Below are 24,923 nucleotides of genomic sequence, written 5' to 3'. Positions count from 1 at the left end.
CCACTGGGTCCCAGTGGGTCTTTTCCTCCATGTGGATGACTTGCATTGCCCAAGGATGCACCAGGCATGAACAAGTTGATGTTCTTTTATTGGCGGCCAATCCCCTTTCTCCTATTTTTTTTCCTGCACAGTGAAAGACAACCCTCCTGTTAACCTGGACGGGAGAATCTCAGGCGCTCAATGTGAGAATACAACACTGTGCATTAAAGGATAAAAGCATTCTGGGTTGACTGCTGTAGATATAAGGCCTGATGTCTCTAAGTACATCACTTGGATTTGGACAGCTGAGTTGCAGGGGTGTTCAGAGGGGAGACTGAAGGAGACCTTTGGATGTTAGAGAAATCAGGGTCCTCTCCTGCTTACTGGTTCGCTTGGTACACATTGTCTTGGGCGTTCAGAGGAGTCCACTCTTGGTTTCTGTTCAATGACGTGCGAGTTGGACTCAGGAGTCTGCCCACATGCTGGGTCTCCTATGACTGACTGTTTTGCAGCAGTGTTCGTTGCCGTAGTTTCTAGGTGCTGACTGCCCAGTACGATTAGTGACAATCACTAGGATCTCAGATCACCTGGCTTAGTGAATTAGCACTAGGCTCCTTCCCCTTTAAACTGCAACATGTTATGGGCTCCTGGTGCAGGGAGAGCTGAATATCCCCCGGCTTTGGAACTGTGTCAGGGATCTGAGGGAAAAGTCCAAAAGGAAACAGAACCAGAGAACACTTCCAGCCCTGCTGAGTGTTCCCTTAAACCCCAATCACTTTCACAGATGCCCTTTCAGGGCTCCATACTCTACCATGGTGATTCCCAGACTCCAGATATCCGATTTGACGCTGTATCCCTTCTGGTTTAGCTCAGGGTTGATTCTTTCAGGCTGGAAAGAGACACGAGGACTGTTTGAAATAGACATACAGGCTCAATCCCTACATCGCTCTGCCCCTTTCCATGCCCTTGGAGTGCCTGCTAACACTGATGTGAGCTCCCCAAACTGAGCAACTATCCCCTATGCTTCAGCAAATGTCCCCAGAGCAAGTCTGCACCATCACCAGAGAGGAACACCTTCCAGCAGGCAGTCCCCGCTGCAGCACTAACCATACTGAATGCACGGGACCAACCCCCAGGGGAGTCTTTGAGAGGAAACCCATTTCTTTATTCAAACTCCACTCCCCTATTATCTCTTGGCTGGATCCAGCCTAGGGTCTCTGTTAGTCTCCCTGCAGGGACAGGCAACAAGACTGGGGACTGGAAGTGGATGGCATTTGCATTCTGAGGTCTACATCGTAGAAGCTGAATTTCTGTTTCCGCAGGTCCCAATTCGAAACACGGTCTGGCCCTGATTTATCCAGGAGACTGGAGGCCACAATTCACTAGTGCCTTAAGCCTCATGTAGGTATTTGCCCCTCAGCAAAGTAAAATGCTCCACCAAGGGTTGTGGGCAAAGGATTCCCGCCCTCCCCTGGGTAGGGTTTGACACCCACTCTTGCACAGGCATAGAAAAGTGCAAGGCAGGGGAGATCCATCCTAACTTAGAAGCTATAAACAAAGCTGCTGTTACACAGACAGATCAAACATGGGGAGGGACCATGGGCCAAAAGGCGGCGTTGACAGCACCCGTGAATAGTGTAGCATCATGAACCCTCTCCCCCCGGGCAATGGCACTGAAAGGGTTAATGCAAACCATCTCTTTAAAAAGCCAAAAGAGGCTGCGTGAATTGGCTATTAAGTGAATCTGAAACAGTAGCTATCCCAGGGTCCCCAGGATACCAAACCTCATGGGCCCTAATATACCTGACCCTTCTAAATTGACCCCCGCGTGGTGCCCACGGGTGCCTCTTGCTGACTTTTTGAGGAGGAGCCTGGATGTTGCTAAAAAAGTGTTAATGTCCTCACTTTGCAAACTAGGAAATTAAAGCCAAGTTACCAGGGCTGCCTTACAATCACACAGTGAGTCAGTATCAGCTGGGAACAGACCCCAAGAGTCCTGATTCCCAGCCTTGAGCACCTCATCTTTATGTTTACAAATAGAACCATAGAATACCAGGGACCTCAGGAGGTTCTAGTCCCACTCCCTGCTCAAAGCAGGACCAATTCCCAGACAGATTTTTGCCCCAGATCCCTAAGTGGCCCCCTCAAGGATTAAACTCACAACCCTGGGTTTAGCAGGCCAATGCTCAAACCACTGAGCTATCCCTAAACACTGAATAACTATAGAGGCATGTTTCACTAAGCGAGCCATTGAGACACATGCTGGAAGTTGCTCTGTTTTAAGATCATCTATTGCCACATTCCTCTCCACAGTAAGGCAGTCAATCTCCCACACATCTTCTCAACTTACAGCCATGTAGGGCTTGCATCCTGCGTCCATGGTTTTAGCAACAGAGTCAACGAGGTAACCGCTAATTCCAAAATCGCACATTTTCACCTGCCCCTGTGTATTGATCAACACATTAGAGGGCTTTACATCTGCAAGAAGGAACACACACCATCGTCACTCTCACAGCTGAGCCTTGCCCCATCGTTTTAAAGCATCCTTGGGAGCGAACAGGGCGTGTTAGCTTCCTACCACCAGTGAGCACCAAAACAATATCGACTGAGTCCATCCACGGGGCACGTCATCCGTGGGGCTTTTCAGCCACTGCAGGAAGATTAGGAGCCATTGCAAATGCAGAAGGCTGGCCCCGTTTACACGAGCCCCTCCCATGTCTTACAAGCATTGCTCCCAGGGAAACTAACAGAATTCCCTGTTATTGTTACGTTGGGTAGGGCGCAGCATCATGATGTCATAGACAAGAGAGACATTACCAAGCAGCACCCCAAAGCCACCCCTTGAGAACACCATCAGCAGCACAGATACTAAAAATCTCCCCAGTGAAAATCCATCGCGGGATGGGGGTGGTGAGGATGCGTTAACTGAAGATGCTTTCACAGCAGCAGGAAGGGAAACCCCAGAGATAAGATAAGAAGGGGACAGGAGACGGGGAAGAAGGGTGGGACTCTGGAAAGACTGGAGACGAGAGAAGAGGTGGGAGAAGGAGGGAAGGGAGCTGGAGAAAGGAGACATAGAAGCCAAAGTTTCAAGAGTGGCCTCTAGTTTTGGTGTCCAACTTGAGTCACCTTGGGCCAGAATCAGAGATGCACCCAGGGGTGCTGGAACAATTTGTATAGCAGAGGTGCTGAGAGGAATTGAACCAAACTGTAAAACCTATCTATGATGGAAACCACTTCAAGCCAGCACCCATGGGTGCACCTGCAGCTCCTACTGACTTCAGCTGGAGTTGGGAGCACCCAGCCTTCCTGGAAATGAGGCCCAAGGTGTCAGAAATTCTATTGTTCTATCATACTTATCGAGCCTCCAACACCATAGTATGTGAGCACTCCACACTCATGAATGTGTGAGGCAGGCCAGTGCTATTAACCCCATTATTCAGACAGTGTCTCTGTTTCCTAAGAGATTTGCCCAAGGTCACACAAAGGAGCCTTTGGCAGAGCAGGGATTTGAACCCAGGTTGTTTATATCCTTGGTGTAGCAGAGCGGATCTCTGCTCCGACCCTGAAGGGGTTAAAATAGCCCAGGGAAGGAGCTGGGGCTGGGGCAAGCAGCCTGTTTAGCTGGGCTGATTGGGGGAAGTGGCAGCAGCTGGGGCCACGCCCCAAACTGAGCCACAGGCCCTTATAAAAGGGCAGAGAAGCCAGGAGCCCAAGAGTCTCTCTCTGCGTTCAGAGGGAGAAGGGCCTGGCTGCTGCAAGGGACCAGACAGGTACCTAGGGTAAAGCAGGGCTGGGGAAAGGCAGAGGAGCTGGGGAGCTCCTGCCTGGAGAGCCCCAGGCTGTGGCCTAGAATTAGGGCCAAGAGGTAATGGGGTTGCAGGGTGCAACCCAGGGGTAGGCCAAGGCAGCAGGCCCAAACCCCTTTGCCAATGATGAGAGGCTAACACTGCAGTCTGCCCCAGGGTGTGGGGCTAGCTAATGACTGGGCAGTTGCCAAGACTCTGAGGCAAAGTGGGGGAAGAGTGGGGGGGTTCCCAGGGAGGGGAAACCCTGAAGGAAAAGGGGTTACTGTCAGGGGGGAAGAACCCCACATAAAAGGGGCTCTGGGGTCCAGGGAGGGAGGCGGGGCCATAAGCCAGAAGGCGGATCACTGGCCTGCAGAGGGCGCCCCAGCTGCAGTTTGAGCTAATTCCCTAAAGCAACCAGCAGGAGGCGCCGCGGGGGTGTTTGCCCGGTTACACTTGGGTAGTGCTCTCACCTAACCATAGGCTCATCCCTCACGCTGAAGGCACCCACCCTTACTTCTGAATCATTTGCTCTAAATACACATATTATAGAATAACACAAAGCTATAAGGGCATCTGAGGGTTGCTAGCGGTCCCACCATCCCTTTGTGCCTGCTAATCAGAACCTGGACGTTCCTGGTATTTAGAATCTTGTCTCTAATCAGGGATTTGCAATCAAAGCCTCTGGAATCTGAGCTCTTTCCCCCATCATTTATTATGTCAGAGCAAGGACATTTCAATTGAAATCAATCACACAAACAAAAATCCAGACGCAAAATGGCATTTCCCACCCAGCATAAAATATCCAGAAGGCAGGAGCTCAACTTCAAGCGCACACATTATGTACAAGACACAATCCCCTGTTATGTCTGAACGCATGTCATTTCAAACAGCTCTATCCCCAGAAGCCACGCTGCAGATATGGGCTTTTTTTTTTTTCATGACAACAAATGGAAAACAATCCTTTACATAAACGCGCCAACTGGTAAAACGGCAAGTTAGCCAGTTTCCTGTCATGTAGGTTCTTGGCGTCTGCCTGAATGCAGGCTGTTGCTTTAAAGGAGACATTGTCAGTTTAAACCCCAAATTTAGGTTCTGCTAAAAACAAAACAAAACAAACAAACCCTCCCAAATCACACCTCTTCAGCTTCTGGAACTCAAACCCTGCTGTGCTGCATGAGCGCATTAGAGTCAGATCCTGAAACTGACCTGACACTAAAATGGAGGGCAGAAAAACCCAAAACAAATGGGGAAATAAATTATTACTGCTATTGTAAGTGGCTGCAGCACCTGAGAACAGAGCACAGCAATCTCCCAGAACAGAAACCAGTCACCACTGTGCAGGGTGCTGTACAAAACACACAACAAACACTTTTTCAGCTTTAATAATTTTGGATTCTGGACACTGGTCAGGAAATCGGGGGGGGGAGGAGGCGGGGGGCTGAAACATACCCTGCCAGTGTCTCTAATATTACCAAACATTGAAGGTTTGATCACAGATCTGGAGGTCAAATGTGGTTGCCAAAAAGGAAAATATGGTAGGCCCCAATTTTTATTTTTTACTACCTATGTCAGGCTTATGAAAGCTTAGGTCATCTATAAACGAACGTTGCATGCCTCTCCCACAGGCCAAGCTGTTGATCTGGCCTGCATGAGAGGGTGAACAATCTGAGACTTACTACCTGCCTTAGTGTAAATGCCACCAAACGGCGGTTCTGCCCCATTCTGCACCCGGAGAGGAGTTTGCATATGCAGAACCAGATCCCAAGCCCATCCCAGCCAATGGACTTCAAAGAGCTCTGAGTCAGTCCCATAATTAGCTATCTGTGCCCTTCCCAGCATGCAATGGGGAAGCAGAAGCAGAGGAGGAATCCAGTGAAGCAAGCAGGCAAATGATCCATTTCTTCTGCTAGCCAAGTGAAGGTGGAGGCTGTTTTCTGTGTCCAGCTTCAGGGGAGACGTGTTGGCAAGTCATATGCAGTTTTAAGAGCAGCTCAACAACCCCAACCCATCACTCATCCTGAGCAGGCTTTGGGTTATCCTGGGTAGCTGGACCACAGGATTTCTTCTGCCGCCCCAACCTCAAATATTTGGGCTCTCTTTAGTGCGCCAGGCCAGGCTCTGAGTATAAGCCCTGCTGGACTAAGAGCATGGCACGGGGTCAGTGAGAAACAAGCAGTGCCAGAGGCTGCGCGAGTCACACTTACCTCTGTGAATTACGGAGAGCTTACTATGTAGATGTTCTAGTGCTTTTACAATCTGAAACATAATAAATCTACAGTGAACCACAGCTGACAGCAGCATGACGTGGCTGATCAAATCTTGCTAGCTCGCCTCTCCTGCCTTGACAGCAACTGCCCCATGCTCGCCCCTATCAGCCCCGCTTGGGGGAACAATTTTGGTTTGTCATTTTGGCAGCACACAGCTGTGTGCGCTAGGGAGGCAGTGTGCTCCGCAGCAGGTGTGGGCTAGTGCGCCTGTTAGTGACTCCTAGTGGAGAGCTGAGAATGCAGCTCACCCAGGCGAGCCACCGTTAGCTTTTCTTGCTACACAGATCTTTAAAGAAGGAATTCCTGGGTATTCATGGCAATGGTTGTGAGGTATGTGACATGCAAAATGTGTTCCCGCACTGGCAAGGACACCTCCCTGATTTCCACTTGACTCTCTCGCTAGCTTTCCTCCCTCCCTGGCAGGCTGGTCCCCTCCCTGCAACCACCAGCTAACCTTCCTCTGATCCATGCCGCTCTAAGGGAAAGTGCATGCTCAGAGATCTCCTGGGAATGACATTGATGCAAAGGAAAAGCAGCTGCTGTGCCCTCTCCACATCAATCGGTTTTTCTGCTTCATAACTGAAAAGCAGATCGGCAGATTTGAGAGTATTTATGGCTCAGAGATGCAGACACATAATCGTGGACCAAATACTGGAAGCCAAATAAGAATTAGCATGTGGGCTGAGTTGTGGGCCAAGTTCAACCCAGAGCTCAGATGGCAGGGATGCTAGATCCTCACAGAAACATCACCCCCGCCTGTACTCACAGAGACGGCTATTTTGCCTAAGATGTCTTCGGGAATCGTCAGGCCTTTGTCAATGACGTGTTTGTAGAATTTGTCCAATGAGGTATCCATCAGCTCCATGCAAATCCACACATCTCCCTGCGGAGAAAGAGAAAGCAAATGTCTGCCCAGTCTCTCCTTCAGCACTCGCCCTTGGCTTGCTTTTGCTGGCTTTTTTAACGTCTTGTAGAAGATTGCACTTGGCTTTCCATTCTCCTCCAAACACACAATGTGTCTGATTTATATATGGTGCTGCAAGGGTTTAAAAATCAGATACTGGGTACAATTTTCCAAAGCACCTAAATGACTTAGGAGCCTAAGCCACACTGAAAGTCAATGGGATTTAAGCTCCTAAGTGCCTAAGGCCCCAAGATTTTCACAAGTGACTAGAGATTCTGGATGCTCAACTTAGATTTCTCAAAGAGGGCAGATTTTCAGAGGATGGCTGCTCAGCACTTTCTAACAATCAGGCCCCTCTAAGGTGTCCCAGGTTCAGCACCCAGAAGCTGAGGTACCCAAAATCACTCGTCACTTTGGCCTAAATCACTTCTGAAAACAGGGATGAGGTGCTTTTGAAAAATTCCCCAGTAGTGATTTTCTTCTCTAGTTCCTTGGCTCAATTCAAGTCTAGATCAGTGTTTACCATGGGAGGGATGTTTCAGAGAACCGTGTGTTAGGGGTGCCTGGGTAAGATTTACTGGCTGTGATAAATGGGAGGTCAGATGAGAGAACCAAATGGTCTTTCTGGCTTTAAACTCTATGCACCTCAATGTGCCATGAGCTGATGTTCTCAGCACACAACTGTCCGAGTCTAAACTAACGCCATCGGAAATAGTAGCGCCACAGACACTGCTTTAACCACCTCACCCAGAATCCATGGGGGTTTTGTCTTCTCTGAGCAAGGAAGCCTTTGTGAAAGACTGTAAGTTCCTCAAGGGAGGGATCAGGTCTTTATACCTATCTGCATAGCAGAGTGCACACCAATGGTGGTGTATTAAAACAGACACCCCAGGCAGAGACATAGCCTAAGTGTCTAGATGGCTGGGAGAAAAGACTCACAATATAGTCTAATCTTCTATCTTCTGTTATATTTTTTTAACAGATGGCCCATCACATCACAGTGGCCTCCCAGCCAAGTAAGCGTAAGTGCCAAGTAGGGGAAAGATGTAGGCAGGAATCCAGAATGCTGTACCTCTCGAAAGAGCGCACCATAGAAAGTGACTGTGAAGTGGCAGTCTACCGTCCTCATGGAGATGTCCAAGTCCATCAGTAACCTCTTCTGCTCCTGGCTATTCACTGTGGCTCGGATCCGCTGGAAGAGAGAGCGTTTTAGCACTGGCTGAGAGTGTCCCAGCTGCATGCCGTGTTTCACTCACATACGTGCACTCACAGCAGCTACATGAGGGGAAAACTCCACACAATGCAACACACTAGAGTCCCGGCATTTACTCCAGATTCGAAATCACTTCCCCATTTCCTGGCTCTTTTTACAGCTGAGAGGCACTGTGGTCATATGGAGAGCAGCGAACTAGGGGGCCAAATTCTAGGCTGGTGTAAACTGTCACCACTCCAGAGCTGCAGGAATTTACGCCGGCAGAGAATTTGGGCCAGGACTCAGATCAGAGTGTATTGCAATTACTGCCTCAGTCAGAGGGACTACAACAAAGATTACTCTATTTGCCCCCAAAAATGTCATGTTAAATTGGAGATGGGATATATAAGTGGTGCACACAGACACTCCTTTCATCTTTTTGTTCTGTTCGCAGTAAGAGACATTCATCTCTTTCTAAAGTTCTACCGCAGGAGGGAGGCAGAGGCCAAAGGAACAGTCCTTACACTTAATAGGGAGGTACAGCCTGTGGAGAATTCATCTCTCTGTATGCTGCGGTGCTTCTTCATCCACCCACAAGTCTTTTGGGATCTCCACGGTCTGCACATGCATATTAAAAGTGGGTGCTCTTAACTGTATGTGACTCTTAGGCTCCTGTTAAGTGGCCTGCAGTCCAAAACATGGATCCTCCTGACTTAATAGGACAAATTCCCACCTGCTGTAGTTGGTTTTCCAGCTAAACCGGAGTGTATATCTCCACTAAGAAAAGAAGTGTGCTTTCAAAACACGAGAGCTAAGGCATTTTAAAGTCCTAGGTGTGCAGATGTTTAACTTGCCCTGTCTACACTAGAATTTTCAAACACGTCAGCTGTCACTTTTGAAAAACACATCTTTTTTCCAAGTGTAAATCTGGGCTTGAATTAGGCTTAATGTCCTGTCCATCTCAGCACCTGAGTTGTTCCATATGGAAAGAGTAAGTCCCTTGTCAGACTGAGCCTACACGAGTGAAGGTAAGAGTGGAAGCTTATGTTGAGGACAGCCTGAAGGGTCAGCACACACAGAAAACACCTTAGGAGTCTCACTCTACCTTCACCGCCATGATCTGTGCGCTAGGCATGTGGCGCATCTTCTCCACCACCCCGTACGCACCTCGGCCCAGTTCAGAGATCGGCTCCAGGTCATCAGCCTTCACTTCAAAGTTCTGTGGGAGGAAAAGAGCCACAGTGAAAAAGGCCAAAGGCAACAGAACAGGTGCAACCATTTTCCTCACCGAAGGCAGCGTGGTCAGTGTGATAACTGAAGTCAGGAACTCCTAAGATCTAGGCTTTGCTTGAACACCAGTTCCCACTGGTGGTGCTGGGCAGATGACCTCTCCTCTCTATGCCTATCTCCCTATCTGTAAAATGAGGATAAGAACACTGACCCTAACTCCCAAGGAGTGCTGTGAGGATTAGCTAGTTAATGATAATTAACACAGGCCCCGGAAGAGGTATATCACTACAGTGGTGCAGCACTTACCTGTGTGACTGACTGCACCTCATATGGAGCTGAAAGAGCTTTAAGAACAGACTATCCAACCTTTTCAGTTATATTTCCTAAATCTTAGGCAAGGAAAATCAAGCCAGTTTCCATTGCATTTAGTCAGTTTCACTTTCAGGTTCTCGATGCTGCAACAGTCGTTGAAAACGCTGCCGAAAAATGCTGAAACAACTCTTCCCATGGGAATGTCTTTAAAAAAAATAATCCAAGGAAGCATTTCCAAATGGTCTTAGGGTTTGAAAAGCTTGTGTCTACAAACCTGTACTGGGGCGAGATCGGAGCTGAGAGTGACACTTTAAACCTTGGTAGATTTATTTTGTCTAATGTTACAGATTGCTTTCTCTTGGCTTTGCCTAAAGGACAACTTTGTTTCGAGCTCTGCATTCTACCCTGCCCCTTCTTCTTTTTGACGCAATATTGTGCACGGGCTGTATTTTTGCTTCTTATTATTTTTGGATTTTGCAATATGTCTTTGCTACTCAAACCGGCTGAACGCCCCACCGCAGAAGTCAATCATCCTGCTGAAAGCGACTGGTTATAATGAACTGATTCACAGCACATAATCCCACACCACTTTCTGCCTGAGCAGCAGAAAAACTGCCGCCTGAAAAGTGCTGTCTGGAGAGGATTCCAAGAGCTTGGGCGCACACACTGCGTTACTGTACAGCTTGGACGCGGGCTGTTCGGTCACAATTACATTTACTGTAAAAATAGCCCTCGCTAGCTTTTTTTGTGTTAACATGGATCCAGGCATCTTTTTCTGTCCAACACTGTGCCCGCTGTTTAATGCAAACTCTTCTGAAACAAGCACTTCGCCTCTTTTTCAGGTAGCGTTCTTAAATTTAGCAGCAAAGTTAAAGGGAAAGGAACAAGTAACCTGCTCTAGGGAACACAACACAGCCTGTGGAAGAGGGGCATGATGAAATCATGTCCAAAAGGAACCTTGCAGGACAAATGCATTCTGGGAGAGAGACAGCTAACTCCTACCAGGGTACTGAAAGCTAGCCAATCCATGGGAAGCCATATTAAAAAAAAAGCTTGAGCTCTGTATTGTATGAGGGCATTTTGCACTTTCCAGCACAATCTTGCTGCCTCCATGCAGAGATCCTTTTGGAATTCTCTCTCTCTTTCTTGGGATTGTGGGTGTGAACGGCTTTTCTTGGAACAAGGGATCACTTTAGCAGCAGGTATTTCTTTGACTTGATGCCGGTCCATTGAGCTGCAGATCCCTCATCCCCATTCCATCTCCCAGCCCCAGTGCTATGCCAGGGAAAATAAACATTCAAACTTAAAAAAAAAAAGAAAGACAAACGCCCAATGACAGATATCGTAAAATGCTAATGAACTAATACATCATCTAATAAATTCACTGGCTGATGTTCAGTGGCAAGAGATGGTCCTAACCGATTTACTGCCTGGATTTATTAATGCTCCTGGGACATTTACGCTAATAAAAATAGCTGTTGCATGTTCTTGTTTTCCTGGAAAAATTTACAATGTCAAATGAAACTGGACTCTATGCCTGCTTTCCTCAGAATCTGATTCTGAGACAGGCTGAACTGTGCAGGTCAGAATCTTGGACATATAAATTCATTGTAGCAGCACAGATCAAGAAAAGCTTCCAGTGTAAGAAAGGAGTCAAAAACTTTAGGAGGCAGGTTAAGTCAGCAGTAGATCAGACTGATTCTGCTGGTAGAGGTACACCCACCCAGCATACTTTTAATGCAATATTTCAGCGATCCCATGTTCTGACAGCAAAAAAAAGATTTTGGATCCTCCTTATGGCCAGAGTTGACAATCCATGCTATAGCCCTCCAAGCCTGCAGAGATGACTGAGTTGGCTTTGATTATATTTCAGGAGGGGAGAGTGGGCTCTCTTCCCATTCATCCATTAGGCCTCCCAGTCAAGTGTCTTCAGAGTGGAAGCCAGAAGAGGTGTCTCTCACTGAAATGCCAAGGCTGAGCACTTGGGGAAGCTGTTCAACAGCATCTGGGGAGAGGGAAGGAACTAGGCTTTGAAATTAACAGTCCAGCAACAAACAGTGGAAGTTCACACCTCAGCTGGAGCTAGGGACATTGTTCCTGGGGAATGAGTCAGTATCCAAGGGCAGGCAGGAAAAACGGGAAAGAAAACAAGCCCTATTTTCTGCTCCAGCTGGGGCTAGGAGAAAATGGCCATATGCAAGGTGATCAGGCTGCTTCCAAGAGCCCCAGATCAAGTTGTGACTCAGCTCAGTTTTGAGGTCTTCATGGTGCGTGCACACGTACATACTTGATCACTGCTCCCCTATGTCCCACCTTGTGGGTCAACAATATCTAGGGCTGTTTTGAGGCAATTATACTTTACAGAGGAGCAAGCAGCTTCTGGCCAATGAAGAAGCAAAAGCCCATTTGGTTCTTACTGGTTTGATGCAAGGAGGGCCGCCTTGACGATGAGAGTAGCTAAGAGAAATGGGAGCATCCTCGGAATCCGATGCCAACATGGAGGAACCCCTCTCGCCACCAGACGAAAGGCTAATGAACAGGCCAGTCACGCTTAATAGGCACATGGAAATTCCTAGCAGCGAATCTAGTTCTTTGCCAGCAGAACTAAGCAGAGTCCCTCCAGGAGGTCTGCATAATGCCCTCACTCAGTATCCCACATCAGGACCAGCAGGTGATCCTAGCCAAATAGTGTCATTGACTCCAGTCACAAGGAGATTGTCAGGGAACTCTCTGGAGTCTTTGGGATCACCAGAGTTAAGATCATGCATTACTGCTAGCGGCTGGAGCTCCAGCAAACTCATCCAGCACCCTTCTGGGAAACCCTCAGCCTGCATCCAATTCAAGAGAATTTTAAAACCCTGCCTCAACTCCACGTCCATCTCTGGATGAGCTGGGCAGCGCCCTGTGTGCTAAGTCCAGCAGCTGAGGATACAAGTGTTAACTCTGCAACTGAAGGAGGGCTTTGCTTTCGTAGCAAGGACGCCAAACAATGGTGCAAGGCCAGGCAGGTGGGTGTGATTAAATCAGGGCGGATACTCCAGTTATTAGAAGTGGTCACCAAGGCTCACACAGACCATTTAAAAAGTAAACTTCTCAGGCTGCATCCTCTTCACTTGTATTGATCCTGGTAGTGGGAGAATGAAGTAGAAGAAAACTACTAACATTACCCGGGTTTAGCAATCGGCATCTTGCCCCTGACTACGTTACTATTAATCCTAGTAAGCATGTGGTGTTGGAGGCAAGGGTTAAAGGGTGTTGCAAAGGGAAATGAGGCCACGCTCATTAAGCTGGGTAATTCGCTGGAAGACCAAATGGAAGTCACCTCTGAGGCCTTCTCCACAGAAGGATTTGCTCTTATGGATGGCCTCTTGCTCGGCCATTCCCCTGGACTGGCTTTGCAGAGCTGCTTTGCTCACAGGAGGAGCCAGACAGCTCATATGTGAGCTCTGAGCCTGGCTGCTTTTTAACAGACGTGCTGACACAAAAGACCCCTCACACGCAACTTGATCTCACTTTCGGATTAGGCGAATAAAGACCGAGGCAGGTTCGATGAGCTGCGGCTAATGCCTCTCTAAAAGATACGTAAACATTTCAGCTGAGAGGCTGACACTGGCCACGGGGCATAGGCTGGATTCTGATTGGTAGGAATCTGGTAGAACAGCACTGGATCAAGAAGACTCACTAGCTAGTTTAGCTCTATCTGCACTGGGACCAAGCGACTGCTGGCTACAACCTGGCTAAAGCAGCCAAGCTATGAGCATGACATCACACTTCTCATCCCTGTGCATCCATGGGGCAGGGCTGTTTCACCAAAACCTACCGGGCAGGGCGGAGAGGGGAATAATCTTAGGCCAGAACTAAAACCAGCTAAGAGGCTGCAGTGCTAAAGGGGACACCAATCGTACAGGTGCTTGAGGGTGCTTGGCATATGGCCTTCCGCTTCAGAAACTCTAGATGCATGCTGATACCCACTGTAACTGCACAGCCTGGTTTGTATAACAATAATAACTATAATGATTTGCACTGTGAATTTGTGATAATGCCTAGGAGCCCAAGTCATGAATCAGGACCCCATTGTGCGAGGCGCTGTACAAAACACAGAACAAAGAGACTGTCCCTGACCCAAAGACTTTACAATTTTACTCTTGTTTTGCCAAACACATACCTGTAAGGAAACCACCATGAACCTACCTCCATCTTCTAAAACAGAGCGATATATAATGAAACTTTAGATTCTGTAGAAAATTTTACAGCCCCCAGAAAACATGTATCCCCCTTCACACACACACATATAATCCCTGGTGCTACACTTTCTATACACTGAATGGTCTGAGCTATTTTCTGTCACACACGTAGAAACAAGTACATAACACGCATTTCTACCTATTTCTCCAATTAACAATTTTACTGAAGATATGGCACTAGAGAGTATGTAATGCATGAACGTTCAGTCTGAATGGATAAACAATACTTTCTGGATATTGCTTTTAAAATGTGTAATGATCCCATTCCTATGCACTGAACATAAACTTTTAATATCGTGGCACAGTGAAGATAAGATAATAAAAGTCTTATAAGCCAGAACAGTCTCTCTTTTTTGGAGGGGGAGGGGAATTAGCTGCTAAAGCACAAAACATGCTAGGAAATGGAGAAACACGCAGCTTAGGGAGCACTGACAGCAAACGTCAGTGGTTTTATGGTTTAAAATGGCCAGGAAGCCCTGCCCTAAACCTGATTTCAATCCTTCTTCACGTTCGGATTGCAGCATCCCTCCCACACAAGAGCCAGGAATTATTTTTCTAAACATGTCCCCGTAACTTAGTTCCTGACCCTGTATATGCAAACACATATGAACTCCTTGGTTGCCATAGCTTGTAACTGTACCTTCTCGCCAATAGAGATGCAGGCTTTGGAGTCTAAATCTCTAGGGGGTCTGTGGAAGAGAAAGAAAAAAACAGTAGGCAGAAAACATCAGTCACAGAGATGTTACACAGATAATATTCCAAAGAGACAAAGCCTTTCAGAGCCCCTAGTCCAGGGGCTATTGCCCTGTGGATATGGGACTCTCAGTAATGGGAGATCTGGGGATAAGTTCCCCTCAATCTGATAGGACAGCAGCCCCTTGCAGCGTATGCAGCAGTGTCACCCTGAGTAGCCGAGCTGGTTTCCTAGCCTTTTGGTGCTATTGGATGTTGCCAAGGTTCCCAAAGTCACCCCAAAAGGTGCCAGGAAGGAAGCTGCTGGAGTTGGAATTTCACAAGCCTGCGTCCAATTCCAGTGCTAAGGAATTCAAAGAGAGACTCCCTTTGAGAGGCTGGGACTGGAACCAATTCCTGGGAAACACAAGAGAGGCAAAGAGAAGCAAATCCGCCTTAGCCAGTTTACAGGACAGATTGAGCAGGCAGAGAGGAAAAACGCAAGTCCAGTTTCACTTCTGTCTCAGAAGTAGAGTTTGGCCCCGAATGCCCCTGGGGCTAAAAGGTGTTGGGGACTCTGTGCTCTGGTTCAGGTCTGTCTCCATTTAGAAAGAGAAAATATTTTTCAGTAAGACATGGCTGATTTTTATTGGCACGTTGTTTTCTTCCTCCCCTTCCCCGATGAAGGAACATCCCCAGAAGAGGTTTTAAACAAAAACCAGAAGCAAGCGTTAAGCCCTAATGCACCGAACTGTGAAATACCCCTGGCCTCAGAGTTGTGGTTAAGTGTGGATATGTCTAAACTGCAAAAAACACCCAGCGGCAGTGAGTGTTTGAAGCTGGGTCAACTCGCTCAGGCTCACGGGGTTAAAAATAGCAGTGCAGATGCTGCTGCTCAGGCTGGAGCCTGGGATCTGAGACCAACCCCCTTTCTGGTTTCAGAGACCAGGATCCAGCCCATGTGGGAACCGTCTACACCGTGAATTTCAGCCCCGTACAGCAAGTCCCATGAGCCTGAGTCAGCTGCCCCGGGGCTCTGAGACTTGCCGCAACAAGGGGCTTTTTTTGGAGTGTAGGTGTACTCTGTGTCCTAAAGCATAAGGATTGATAGCTCATCTAACTGCTTAGTATCTGACTCCAGGCAAAAAGGTTAACATCTTGTTATCCCCTTGACATGCCTATCTCCTAGAACTGGAAGGGACCTTGAAAGGTCATTGAGTCCAGCCCCCTGCCTTCACTAGCAGGACCAAGTACTGATTTTTGCCGCAGATCCCTAAGTGACCCCCTCAAGGATTGAACTCACAACCCTGGGTTAGCAGGCCAATGCTCAAACCACTGAGCTATCCCTCCCCCCAATGCTCACAACCAATGCTGTATGAAGCAGCCGTCCACTAATGCCAAGACCCTATGCACGTCAATTAGCATGGTCCCACTTCCCTTAAAATGATCATTACACAAAGCTACATCTCTCAACAGTCCTGCTAAGGGAAACCTGCTCCATCTATGATTCTACAAGGCAGCGAGAATACAAATAAAGGCATCTAGAATGGGAATCCCAGCTCTGATTCCTCCACAGTCTCTGCAGTAACAGCTACCCCATCCGATTTACAGAGAACCCGAAGCTCCTTCATTTATCTTACACTAACCCTTTCCAGGAATAGTTAAGACAAGATGGGGGACAGTTCTCCTTCTCAGAAAAGGATTCTCCTCCAGCAGGAGGTAAGGCATCGGGTCTATCTGACCAGAGAGAGATTTCTCAGATTTCTCCTTTCTGATGCTGCCTAACTGATTTAATGTATTAAAAACCACGGCTAGCGCACTTTGAAAAGTCAGGCTTCCTGCTTGTACATAAGCTTGGGGAACCCAAGTAGAATTGCCCCGGAAAATTAAGGCCTTCTTGCCATGTCTTTACATTGTGGCCTCCGTGACCTGCTAATTCGCTGAGTAGGCTGGTCCCCTGGGGATACTGGGGCTGCTCCTTTGATCAGGCAGTTGAATTAAGCTCTTAATAAAAAGTCAGTTGGGGTTTTTTGTTTGTTTTTTTTTAACTAACATGTTTCTGGAATCTCATCAATGTCAAATTCCCATACGAGGGCACATAGTCACAGTATCTGATGTCTACTGAGTTAACTGGGGCTTTGGCTACACTAGAATAGCTTTGCCACTATAGCTATACCAGTCTAGATGTACACTAGCCAACCTCTTCTAGTGCAGACACAGCTTATACACCTCTACCTCGATATAACGCCACCAGATGTAACATGAATTCGGATAGAATGCGGTAAAGCAGTGCTCTAGGGGGTGGGGGGCGGGGCTGCGCACTCCGGTGGATCAAAGCAAGTTCAATATAATGCAGTTTCACCTATAACGCGGTAAGATTTTTTTGGCTCACGAGGACAGCGTTGTATCGAGGTAAAGGTGTACCAGTAAAAGAGTACTTTTGCTGGGCTATCTTTTACCAGTTCCCCAAACAAAATAAACTATCCCACACATATATTTCTAAGCAACATTACTATACCAGCAAATGTATCGAATATAAACCATCCACGGATGAGCTCCAGGGATATTATAGTAGCAACTGTTCCAAGCAAGTAGAAAATACAGGGTCTCTTAAGAGAAACTTAAACCTAAATTACTTTCCCAATGACCACAAGAGCATCGACCTCAATTTTCATATTCCTGGGGGAGATGTGACATCCCTTCAGCTTAGGGCGACCAGACGGCAGGGGGTGGGGGGTTATAGGAGCCCGTATAAGAAAAAGACCCCAAAATCAGGACTGTCCCAATAAAATCGGAACATCTGGTCACCCTACTTCAGCTGTTGGCCACTTTATAGCCCAGAGCTCTCTCCCCCATGCAGCCAGCAGTTTCCCAAACATCTGCGTCTCTGACTTGTCAAAAAGCAAGGGGCTCCCCCTTCAGAGGATCAACAGAATGAGCATGAGGAAGGGGCTGATGGATGGGATCAGATCACCTAATGTGTTCCCGTTTATGCCTATCAGCTGAGCAAACCTGCCAATACAAACAGATACCCAAGTCACACAGGATGGTGGATGCTGCTGCTTTAATAATCACCGTTAACCTTCAAGGAGGCTGAGAAAGCCAAGCAACCCTGAGCTGCAGAGCTTGCCCTGTGCAGCAAATGGCACCCTAATAATACTGGGCTCTCTCTTCTGAGTGTGTTGTTTGGGGGGTTATTTTCAAAGCTTGTTCTTAACTATCTCAGGGAAGTTCTCTGACTCATGTTATGCAGCAGGACACAATGATCCCTTCTGAATCTATTTACTCATTCACGCAAAAGAAGTGATACCATCAGCTAAAATAAGACCCCCTTGTGTGCTTTTGACTGAGACATGCGACAAAGCAGTCCATGAAAGAGCAGATTAAATGGGGGGGGGGTTTCTAGCCCCTAAGTTTTTTGAGACTTACGTAGAGCTTGTCTGTGGTTGTTCAAATGCTTCTTTAGGAATTTTCAGCCCAGGGTTTCTCTTCTTGCCTATGAAACAAGAAAGAGGCAGAAGTAAAGACAGTTTGCTATGGGGGAGGGAGGTGTTAACCTCTGTGGTTATACTTGTAAAATAGGGCTTGTCTACCACAGTTGACCTTATTTAACAGAAACACCAGCTCAGTCTGGTGGTGCAGATTCAGGGCACAGAGTTCAAAATAGAAAGTTCCTTTGTTCAGCAAGCTGTGATCAGGCCTGCAGTTCGAGCTCCCTTACTGGCACAGAACACAGGCGACAGCTCAGGCAATGGGAAAGGCATCTCACCTTTTTAAGCCTTGTCTACACTGGCTCCCATGTCTCCTGAACTGATTCAGTTCAGACTGAAACCTATTCCAATATACCGGGTATAAATACCTATTTACCCTGTGCAAGCAGCGATAGAATCTTTTTAAACAGAGTTTGACAACATAGGGCCAGATTCTGATCTTATAGACCCAGATCCTTTAAATCAATGGGACTTAGGTGCCTAAATACCTTTGAGGGTCTGGGCCATTTACACTAGTGTCAACCAGGATTAAGCACTGAAGTCAATGTAGCTATGTAAAATCAGCACAAATGAGAGTAGAATTAGGCTCCAAATATACAACAGAATTTGTTCACATTGGCCAGCTAAACCTTCCTTAAAGTGAGTTAACATGAACAGGATTAAAACCAAGTTCTAAAGCAATTTAAACAATCCTAGGGCCCAAGATTAATTGGGTTCCAAACCAGAGGGTGACAGAGTCAGATGGACTAGGGAGATATAAGAACCTTTTTATTGCTAAACAAATAGTCACATTTCAGAGCGAGGTTCTGAATCCAGCAACAAAATAACCTGAGAACATAAGTCATGTCACCAAATCCCCAGGATAAACATACAGCTGCAGTTTGGGTGTGTTATAAAATACTTGGTCCCAAAAAAGCACAGCCACCTAATTTAGACTTTTTTAACCTAACAATTTACATCAATTACTGTCTTTCTTCAAACCTCTGTTTCTCTCCCTGTTCGCAACACTCTCCTTCAACGTTTTACATATAAGTGTTTCGGTTTATTTTCCTATGACACATTCTGCCATCATGCTCCGACACGCAGGCCTATAAATACCTGTGAATTCCAGGGCTGCAGGGGCCACTGGGTTAAGATGCATGCTCACAGAACTGAAAATGACCCTTTTAAAGCAATTAGTCAACTTTTTAACTGTAGATCTTTTTCGTCTCAGCTCTAACACACAAGATCAAGCCTGCTCAGTTTGCCACAGGCCATTCCAGCATGCAGCAGATGGTTGCAATGCAGCTTCATGGATAAAACATTTATCTGGAAACTACTGCACATATCTTGCTTTATATTATTAATTCTGATTATTTACTACAAACAATACTACAAACTTGCATTTGAAAAAGACATGTTCTCTGCTCCACAGAGCTTCCAGTCTAAATATAAAAAGGCTAACAGAAGACAAGACCCAGCAGAACAGCTTAAGAGAGAGAGATTATTGAGAATAATGATGAATAGTTTTCGAACGTTTCCCAAGAGACATCAGTTGGTCTATAAGGAAGAGGGAAAATGGTAAAAACAAATGCAGAAGCTTCTGTAATTAGATTAGCAGAGTACCCCAGCCATTACATCTCTAGACTTCTTACTATTCTTAGTAGTATTATAATAGCAGCTAGAGGGTCCATCTAAGATTGGGGCCGTGCTAGGCACTGTACATATTGTTGCCACGACAGCCTGAGTGATTAGCCAAAAATCCAGGCTCTTGCAGGGTTGTTTCCATTAGGCTGATAAATCAGTAATAGGAGTCAGGTATACTCTTGGTGTAATCTTGTTTATTTACAAAAAATATATATACAGTCCTGTTTCTTTGAACACAGTAGATACAAACAGCAATCAGCAGTTTCTTTCCTCAGAAATCTCCAAGCCTGCCACGCCAGCAAGCTCAGTGCCCAAAAAGCCCTGTCTCTGCCTCCTCTTAGGTCATCCCACAATTCCTCTCACTGGCTTTTTGACACAGCCTGCAACCTCTATCCTAGCCCCTGAGCATGCAATCAGGGAAACCCCATGAGTTCTGTCATGCGACTTCATGCCTGGGGCTTGGAACACCCATTGACTTTGATGGGTCTGTGACTGCCAGTGGTCGCCATTTAGATTAGAAGCTCTTTGGGGCAGGGATTCCCTCTTAATATTGTTGTTGTGAAAGGTGCTAATGGTGGGGGAAGGGGAAGCTTGATTCCAAAGACAGAGTGTAAGAATCCCAGCTTCCCAGCCCTGTATTACAGATAGGGAACTGAAACGAGATGATTTGCCCCAGGTGATAGAAGGAGTCTATGGGACAGTAAGGAATTGGACCCAGCATTCCACAGTCACATCTCAGCCTCTTAACCATAAGCAGGGCCCTATCAAATTCATGGCCATGAAAAACATGTCACGGACCATGAATTCTGGTCTCCCCCTGTGAAATCTGGTCCCATGTGTGCTTTTACCCCATACTATACAGATTTCCCAGGGGAGACCAGCGTTTCTCAAATTGAGGGTCCTACCCAAAAGGGAGTTGCAGGAGGGTCATAAGGTTATTTTAGGGGAGTTGTGGTATTGCTACCCTCGCTTCTGCATTCGGCAGCTGGAGGGTGGCGACTGCTGGCTGGGTGCCCAGCTCTGAAGGCAGATCCCAGCCAGCAGCAGCGCAGAAGTAAGAGTGGCAATACCATACCATGCTAACCTTACTTCTGTGCTGCTACTGCCACTCTGCAGCTGCCCAGCTCTGTCAGGACCTCTATAATTACACCACCATGAAATTTCAGATTTAAATAGTTGAAATAATGAAATTTACTAGTTTTTAAATCCGATGACCATGAAATTGACCAAAATGGACCGTGAATTTGGTAGGGCCCTAACCATAAAACCATCTGCCCTCTTCTGGTTTGCTTCTTCATCTTCATCTTGATCGTCTACCTCAGTGTTTCTCAACCTTTTTGATACCAGGAACCGGCTTGCTGCCTTCCTGAACTGCATCAGGGAAATCTCAGAACTGGCACCGATTCACAGACAGGTCAGCAAGAAACACTCTATCCTATCCTCTGCTGCTGCAAAAACACTCACAAATGGTCTACTTCAAAGTGAAAACAAGCACAGATTCTTACCCATTTTTGTTTTGTATCCTGCATTAATTTACTTGCAGAATCACACATGTTGTACCAATATCTCAGCATAGTAGATGTCAAGCAGTTCTAAGCGGATGGAAATTAACCCAATGGAAATTAACCTAATTTGAGCATGAACCATAACAGACTGTACAGAATTTAATCTTATCTTGGTTCACAAGTGGTGTCAAAGGAGGAACAAAGTAGCAAAATACCAAACCCAAATTAATATGAAAAGCCTTTCCGCCGTCTGCTGAAATATATTCTGCATGTTTTGAGTTTATTTTCCTTGTCTTTCTTAAGAGAATACAACATTTTGAAACTCTGCCATTTTTTGAAGCACAATCTGTTCCCTTAACAAAGCTGCCAAGACGTGGACCTAGTTTAACGTTAAAGCATCAACAACGATCAAAAGAAAATATGGATCTCACGGTGGCATTGGGAGAAGTGGAACTGCAGGGTGGAATTAAACCAGCAGCAATTCACCCTCATAGCACCAAATTCCCTGTAGTATTAGTATGCGAAACAAAACAACAACAAATACACCACACACACCACATTTCACCTCATGGTTATTTAATGAAAGTCCCTGGCTGTCATCTGGCAATTTTATGCCTCTCAGCTGAATCAGACAAAGTTTCTTCGCTCCTTTTGTTACAACATGCAAAGTGCTTGATCTCTGGAGCATTCTGGAGCGCTGTGCCCGCAACAGGGTGTCTAGAGTGCAGCATGAGCAATCTGCCTTCCAGCCTTTGGAAACACTCACTTGAATCAGATGATGTTTCATTCTGAGGCACCCAGGAGTCACTATTTTTATATGGATACAAAGTGTCATGTTTGATCTATCCCAGTAGCTACCACCAAACAAGATGGTACAGCAATGCAGAGAGAGACTGGATAGCACAGAGATTGCTAACAAGAAGCCTGATCCAATGCCCAGGGAAGTCAGTGGAAAACCATCCACTGATTTTTATTATTATCTGTATTATAAAAGCATCTAAGGCCCTCAACCAAGATTGACTTGAAACCTGTACAGACACATAGCAAGAGACAGTCCCTGCCCAATGAGCTTGTAACCTAAATATACCAAAGGTGGGAAGGAAAACAGAAGGATGAAGAGATTTGCCCGAAATCCAACAGCAGATGAATGGTACTGTGAATATAAACTAGGTTTCCTGGGGCCCAGTCTACAAGACCATGTTGTTTTCGTTATGCTGAAGGGGTTTGACCCAGGATAAAAGGTCTTTAGGTCACGGGTTTGAATCTAGCCCAGGTTATCAATCAGCCACCAATAGTTGTTTCCACCAACTGTGTTGGAGGAGTTGGGTGGCTCTCAGCCCAGTCCCTCCTGGACAGAACCCATCTTACATTAGCTGGCATCTTTTTATCAGTCTCAAGAGAGCTGTTATGGAGTGAGTGAGCCAGGGAAACTGACTGACTAACCCCGAGGCCCTTTCTTCAGCGAGCAGGAAGAGGTACCTTGCCCAGATGTATATAGATATATATATATATATATACACATACACACACAGTGATAAAAAACACACTGTCCTTTTCCCAGCACTTAATGCACTTTAGATGAAAAGAAGTAAAAGAAGCAAAGCTACAGAGTTAGTGGCTGGTGTCCGTTCCACTTGAGTGCAATTCACTAACTCTGTGCTTGCGAACACCTCTCTCTGTTAGCTGATCACAGCCAGGATGAGACTCCTGCTTATAGACAGCTAAAAGAGCAACTCAATAGGAAGGATGTATTCTACTGTACTTACAGTTTGCAGGGAAGAGTAATATGTACAGGAGATAAAGATCTAGGGCTATCTGGCTTTCAGGCAATTTTAAAAACATGAAGTTTGATGCAGCCTGGTACACACCAAAAGAAAAAGAATTGTTCTGCAGCATACTTTTGTGAACCAATATTATTTCCAGTACAGTAGTAACTAGAATCAGGGACTGGAGTGCACTGTGGGAGCACTGTACAAAGATGGAGTGCAGACGTGGTCCCTATCCCAAACTGCTTGCATCCCTGGTTAAGAGCAAGAGTATTGTCAACTCCAAGCAGCCAAAAGGCATAAAATTGGCTTTAACATAATCAGATTTCAAACAAATATATCAATAAATAAGAAAGGGCATGTCCTTCCCTTACCCTTCTGGTTTCCGAGCATTCAGGCTGCAGTTAGGTCACATTTTTCTCTGCAATCATGAGATCTAGAATCTTATTTCATTTTTACAAATGACCACTGAGATTCTGACATAATCACCTAACCCCAGGAGCCTGGGCTTTCAGAACAGCATTGGTGATAAGAGAATGAAACAGGTTGGTTCTGAAGTATCAAGAAAAGAACCAGGACGACCTGCTTTTCTTAAGGGCTGCAGGGAGGGGGAGACACGACACTGGCACCAGCCAGTTTTGTTGGATTATCAGAGCCAGCTGAGGAAGGGGGTCAGGTGACTGCTATAAAGGGTTGAGAGAGTTCAGTTGGAAGAGAGCTGCAAGCATGAAGTTGGCTGCTGTTGGTCATCTTGGAGTGGTAAGGCATGAGCAGCTTCTGGGTCTTGGCAACTGCTTTGGTCAGGATAAGAGGGTTGTTTGGGTGTTAACTTTGTGAGTGTTTTGTACTGCAGACTGGCTTGTGTCTTGTAGGAAGGGCCTGAACAGAATTTTTTTTCAGGGTTTTGTGTTAGCCCTGCCAAGGCTGGGAAGACAATGGGATAAAGAGAACTGAGGCTTTTACTTAACAGTGTACTTCATGACATGCTTAACTTTAAGCATGTGCTTAAATTATCTTCATCCTGTAATGCACTTCAGATAGTGCTTAAGTACTTTGAAGTGGTTGGAGCCTAGAGGCAGAGAAATCACTGCCTTAAAAATGTGGTGTTTTACCAGAGAAATCCAGGTGTGTGGACAGTAATAGGCCAAGATGCTGCAAAGTTGTTTAGTTGTTAGGGCTATGAGTGTATGACCTGCTAGTGCTGCTTCTTTGGGCTTTTGTCTTTCTTTTAAATCGGGGGCATTGAGTAAACAACAAACTAGGGGTGGAAATGAAGTAAGGGCTAAAACCAAAATTATTAGTATCTTTCCTCTAGGATTTGAAAAAACAAACAGATTGAATGCTTCCCTTTGAAAGTCTTAAGCGCCATTCCCAGGGGGAAGAAAAATGCAACCTCATTCATTCAACAGTTTTAGTAATCTGGTTCCAGAGTCCAGCAATTTGCTGCAGGCTGACTGGTGGTGATGACTGCTGCTTGCCCTTTCAAGTGGTGGGTTGGTTTGGTTTTGTTTGTTTTTAATATTCACCTAATTTTACTGTATCACAGAAGAATAAAGGAAACCTAACAGAGAATAATATAGTTGTGTAGAATGGAAGAACAGAGGAGTTTGTTACCCACAGACACTGAGACAGAAAATAAACAGTTGCTCCTAAAGAGAAATCTTGTACGCCAGCTTCCAGGCATTTCATTGTGACCAAAAGCTCTTTCCGATCTATCCAAAGTAAATGGTTTCTTGCTCCAAAATGCTCCTGTTTCCTTCAGAGGATATTAGCCAGTTCTGTCTCTGCCACAAATTATTATTAAAGCCAAATTCAATAGACGTGACAATGTTCTGCTATTTAGCATAAGGGTCACTGGTAAAACGTCACAGCAAGAGGAAGGTCTGTCTTCACTCCTCCCTCTCTATTAGGATTGGAGGGAGGGTTTCCTAATAATTAGGAGCA

At 46.2% G+C, this 24,923-nt stretch overlaps 1 protein-coding gene across 4 annotated transcripts in view; it reads right to left on the bottom strand.

Annotated features, from left to right (window-relative positions):
• Positions 1 to 24,923, bottom strand: part of MAP2K6 (mitogen-activated protein kinase kinase 6) — an 85,492-nt gene that overhangs the window by 27,291 nt on the left and 33,278 nt on the right. For 2 of the 4 annotated variants that reach the window (XM_075071892.1, XM_032797198.2), the window contains exons 2-9: positions 18,021 to 18,087; positions 14,560 to 14,608; positions 9,239 to 9,352; positions 8,014 to 8,133; positions 6,804 to 6,920; positions 5,975 to 6,026; positions 2,330 to 2,457; positions 786 to 868 (exon numbers count right to left, since the gene is read on the bottom strand). In XM_075071892.1, the coding sequence (XP_074927993.1) occupies positions 786 to 868; positions 2,330 to 2,457; positions 5,975 to 6,026; positions 6,804 to 6,920; positions 8,014 to 8,133; positions 9,239 to 9,352; positions 14,560 to 14,608; positions 18,021 to 18,087 (730 nt within the window). The remainder of the gene's footprint in view (positions 1 to 785; positions 869 to 2,329; positions 2,458 to 5,974; positions 6,027 to 6,803; positions 6,921 to 8,013; positions 8,134 to 9,238; positions 9,353 to 14,559; positions 14,609 to 18,020; positions 18,088 to 24,923) is intronic. The other 2 variants (XM_075071891.1, XM_032797197.2) reach the window with 1 other exon arrangement.

This window comes from Chelonoidis abingdonii, chromosome 13, assembly GCF_003597395.2.
Source record: "Chelonoidis abingdonii isolate Lonesome George chromosome 13, CheloAbing_2.0, whole genome shotgun sequence".
NCBI lineage: Eukaryota > Metazoa > Chordata > Testudines > Testudinidae > Chelonoidis > Chelonoidis abingdonii.
This window is presented reverse-complemented; position numbering and strand designations above follow the sequence as displayed.